At 46.3% G+C, this 4324-nt stretch overlaps 1 protein-coding gene across 1 annotated transcript; it reads left to right on the top strand.

Moving 5' to 3' along the window:
• Positions 1-2806: 2806 nt before the first annotated feature.
• LOC138350298 (mucin-13-like) lies at positions 2807-3613 on the top strand. The gene has a single exon (XM_069300911.1). The coding sequence runs from the start codon at positions 2807-2809 to the stop codon at positions 3611-3613; it is 807 nt and encodes a 268-aa protein (XP_069157012.1).
• Positions 3614-4324: the final 711 nt, after the last annotated feature.

Genomic DNA, 4324 nt, shown 5'->3' on the forward strand with positions numbered 1-4324 from the left:
TAACAGGCTTGGCCTGAGGCAACCCGTCCTAAGACCAAGTCCATTCCATCCGGTGGTCGACCCCATAGTAGCACTCAACAATTTTAACATGCTGTTCATTCAAAATAGGAATTTTTCTCAAATATAAATTCATATTTTTATATTTTAGTACATTGTGCATGCTTAGGCATTGGTTAGGTCAGGTGTTTAGGTTCTGTTGGCGATTATTTGTATTTGTAGTACGGGGGTGAAGCATTTACAGCGTTGTGGTCCGAACAAAAGTCGTCAGCGTAGCCCTTGTTCCGGAAGTGTTCGAACGTCATCAGTTGTGAGTCGTGTGTAAAGCGTTTGTCATTCATAAACAGGTTTGGCGGCTGGATTAACGAGCTTTGTCGATGAAAACGAGAGGGGGTGTGGGGGGGGGGGAGATTAGGGGTTTAATCCTGTCATTGTCTCGAATCTAACTTTAATTAAGGCCGTATCAGGTGGTGGAGACTGAGCAAGAAAGTTTACGGCCCGCTGCCGGATATCAAATTAATCGGGAATCGGAAACCGATAGTTCCAGTGTGAGGTAATTCGATAGTTGAAGCAAATATCAATGTTGGCATGGTAAACGTTGAGTGGAATTATAGCATTGGTGGATTGGCGCCCCCAGAGAGGCAAGTGAGAAGCTGGTGTGGGTGTGGGGGTGTGGGTGTAGGGGTGTAGGTGTAGGGGTCATGGTGTGGGTGTAGTGGTCATGGTGTGTGGGTGTAGGGGTCATGGTGTGGGTGTAGTGGTCATGGTGTCTGGGTGTAGGGGTCATGGTGTGGGTGTAGTGGTCATGGTGTGTGGGTGTAGTGATCATGGTGTGTGGGTGTAGTGATCATGGTGTGTGGGTGTAGGGGTCATGGTGTGGGTGTAGTGATCATGGTGTGTGGGTGTAGGGGTCATGGTGTGGGTGTAGGGGTCATGGTGTGGGTGTAGTGATCATGATGTGGGTGTAGTGATCATGGTGTGGGTGTAGTAATCATGGTGTGGGTGTAGTAATCATGGTGGGGTGTAGTGGTCATGGTGTGTGGGTGTAGTGATCATGGTGTGGGTGTAGTGGTCATGGTAAACACAAAAATATCATTACTCGACCAATGAAACTTGAAACATCAGAATAAAAAATAAGACTGAAGGGGAAGGAGGCTGAAGAGTCTCCATCTCCAGAGAGGAGATGGAGACTGACGAGAAGAAAGGGAAAATACATTCAGAGGAAGGGAAGAGGTGAGTAGAAATGGCTGTAGGTGGCTGTGCCAGAGGTTCCAACCACGGGTTTCTGAGAACCTCAAGGCTCTTGAGAGGGAGAGAACTGGCAACTTCTCTCCATTACCGCGTGAGAGAGGAGGAGAGAGACTGAGAGATAGAGACTGACTCTATTACCAGGTAGAATGTTCGTAAGGTAGAGAGAGTGCAGGCGATAACTTCATTAACGTATCTTCACAAGATAAACAATATTCCCATATTGAGTATAATTTTGAGACCTAATTCCCCCGTTACTCAATACTTAAAATTATAAACTATTTATATGTAATAAAAATAATGCAAATAAAAGTAATAATTATACTAAAACTTATGAAAATATAAATTATTATGTAGTGGCATGTACATAGTGATGTGTGCAACGCTGTTTCTTGCAGTGAAGTCTGCTAGTTGGTTGGTCAGTAAGCTATTGTGGCGGCCTTAATAACCCTCCAGAGGTTGATTGGCCTGTTACGAACCAGGTAATTATCTAATTCTCCCTGATTATTACACACATACACACACTATATATATATATATATATATATATATATATATATATATATATATATATATATATATATATATATATATATATATATATATATATATGTGAGAAAGCTGCATGAACGCGCAAGCCATATATCACTCAAGAACTCTTTGACCCGGCCAGGATTCGAACCCATGCCGTCCAGGATCACCCATGAACGTACACAGTACCGTAACGTAGCACGGGCTATGGTGAGCCCGTAGTGGTCTCCAGGGTGGCGGTGCCCTTTATATAGTCCGGCGGTGATGACACAACCGGTGTCAAGGCAAGGTGGACATCTGGTCAACTAGCAAACTGCTCATTTCTGGCTGGTGGTGCCTTTGTGTTGAGGCGCACCACTGTCAGTTGAAGGCGGCTAATTGCTTGTTTGTGAAGGCAAACTACCGGTTAGCAGAGGCACCGACTTGCCCCTGAGTCGTGCCATGCCGTGCCCGGCCCTCGGGGGTACGGAGAGGTGGCCGGACTGATGACTTATCTGGGCTGGTGTAGGTGTAGACTTAAAGTACAGAGACATTGAAGGTGAGGGGGAAAAGGCAGTTCCACTGCTTTTTCATGTGATGATGAATGTCACTGCAGGAGATTCATGTGACAATATATATAAGAATGTGCATATTATTATTTCTGCTGCATGCATGCATTTCATATTTGCATCCTACAACCACTTATCCTGTCGTCAAGCTTTTCTTCTACAGCCACTTAAACTGTCATCAAGCTTTTGTTCACCTTATGTATGTCGTGTGAAAGGTTAGAGAAAATGAGACGAGAATAAAATCATCCCGGGGGGACTAAAATAGACCAACAAAGACGCGGCCACAAGAGAGAGACACAGACATACTGACGACAGCAGAGAGAGAGAGAGAGAGAGAGAGAGCGCCCTGGACGTGAAAGATAACATTATCCCTTTCCAACACCAGCTTTTGAGATATTCTCAAGTCTCTCCACAACCTAACCAGCTGAATCAATAACCCTCCCCCCCCCCAACACTCTTTAATATATATACTTTTACTGCACATGTTTGCGTCCTGTCAGTCACCCTCAACAGTTGTCAGACACCCTCAACAGTTATCAGACACCCTCAACAGTTGTCAGTCACCCTCTACAGTTGTCAGTCACCCTCAACAGTTGTCAGTCACCCTCAACAGTTGTCAGTCACCCTCAACAGTTGTCAGTCACCCTCAACAGTTGTCAGTCACCCTCAACAGTTGTCAGACACCCTCAACAGTTGACACCCTCAACAGTTGTCAGACACCCTCAACAGTTGTCAGACACCCTCAACAGTTGTCAGACACCCTCAACAGTTGTCAGACACCCTCAACAGTTGTCAGACACCCTCAACAGTTGTCAGACACCCTCAACAGTTGTCAGACACCCTCAACAGTTGTCAGACACCCTCAACAGTTGTCAGACACCCTCAACAGTTGTCAGACACCCTCAACAGTTGTCAGACACCCTCAACAGTTGTCAGACACCCTCAACAGTTGTCAGACACCCTCAACAGTTGTCAGACACCCTCAACAGTTGTCAGACACCCTCAACAGTTGTCAGACACCCTCAACAGTTGTCAGACACCCTCAACAGTTGTCAGACACCCTCAACAGTTGTCAGACACCCTCAACAGTTGTCAGACACACTCAACAGTTGTCAGACACCCTCAACAGTTGTCAGACACCCTCAACAGTTGTCAGTCACCCTCAACAGTTGTCAGACACCCTCAGCAGCTGTCAGACACCCCTCAACAGTTGTCAGACACCATCAACAGCTGGCGGACGCCAATCAAGAAATATTAGAAAATGTCAGAATATATCCGGCATGTCTTGACGTGTTTAGTATCGTCAATGTCTGCTCCCGGTGCTGCCCTCTGACGGGTAGGGCGCAAGTTACAGACGGGAGAGACGAGGCGCCATTTTCCAAGCTGTTTCTGACACACCAAACAGCACCTGGCGCCGCGTGCTGTTGTCCTAGACTTTTGTGTACGGCGGTGACGGGGACGTGATGCACTCTCCTTACGCTTTCCAGGGTGAGGCTTGGTCCACAGATGGCTGGACTCCAGCTCTGTGGCCCCGGTTTCTATGGGGGTGTTCAGTATATTCGTCCTGCTCTGTGGTAGAGAAAGGAACCCGCTGAGTGGGTTTCTTTTGCTGGTATAGAAAGGGTGTATGTTGTGTGTAGTATGGTGTATACTCTGGGCCAGCACCATCAGTATGGTGTATACTCTGGACCAGCACCATTCAGAGACAGCCTGTTTGGGATGCAGTATAATTGGTCGTTGTGTCCCACTCTCCCTCGCTAAGGCTTCGCTAATCCCTCGCTAATCCCATGTGCGCGTTTCGTTAGACATTCTGATTTGTTCTTCAACTTCAAAATCTCCAGGATCTTGCTGTAGTTTTTTCTCAGGTGTCAATTCGGGATCTCCTGTCTATTTAGGTAAGGTTTCTGGTAATATGGGTTTTTCCTTACATTCTACCTTTGAGTATGAGTAAAAGTACTTACTGTTACCCTTTACTCTTCTGTCTTCCAGTGTCGTAAGGT

This window comes from Procambarus clarkii, chromosome 45, assembly GCF_040958095.1.
Source record: "Procambarus clarkii isolate CNS0578487 chromosome 45, FALCON_Pclarkii_2.0, whole genome shotgun sequence".
NCBI classification, from domain to species: Eukaryota; Metazoa; Arthropoda; class Malacostraca; order Decapoda; family Cambaridae; genus Procambarus; species Procambarus clarkii.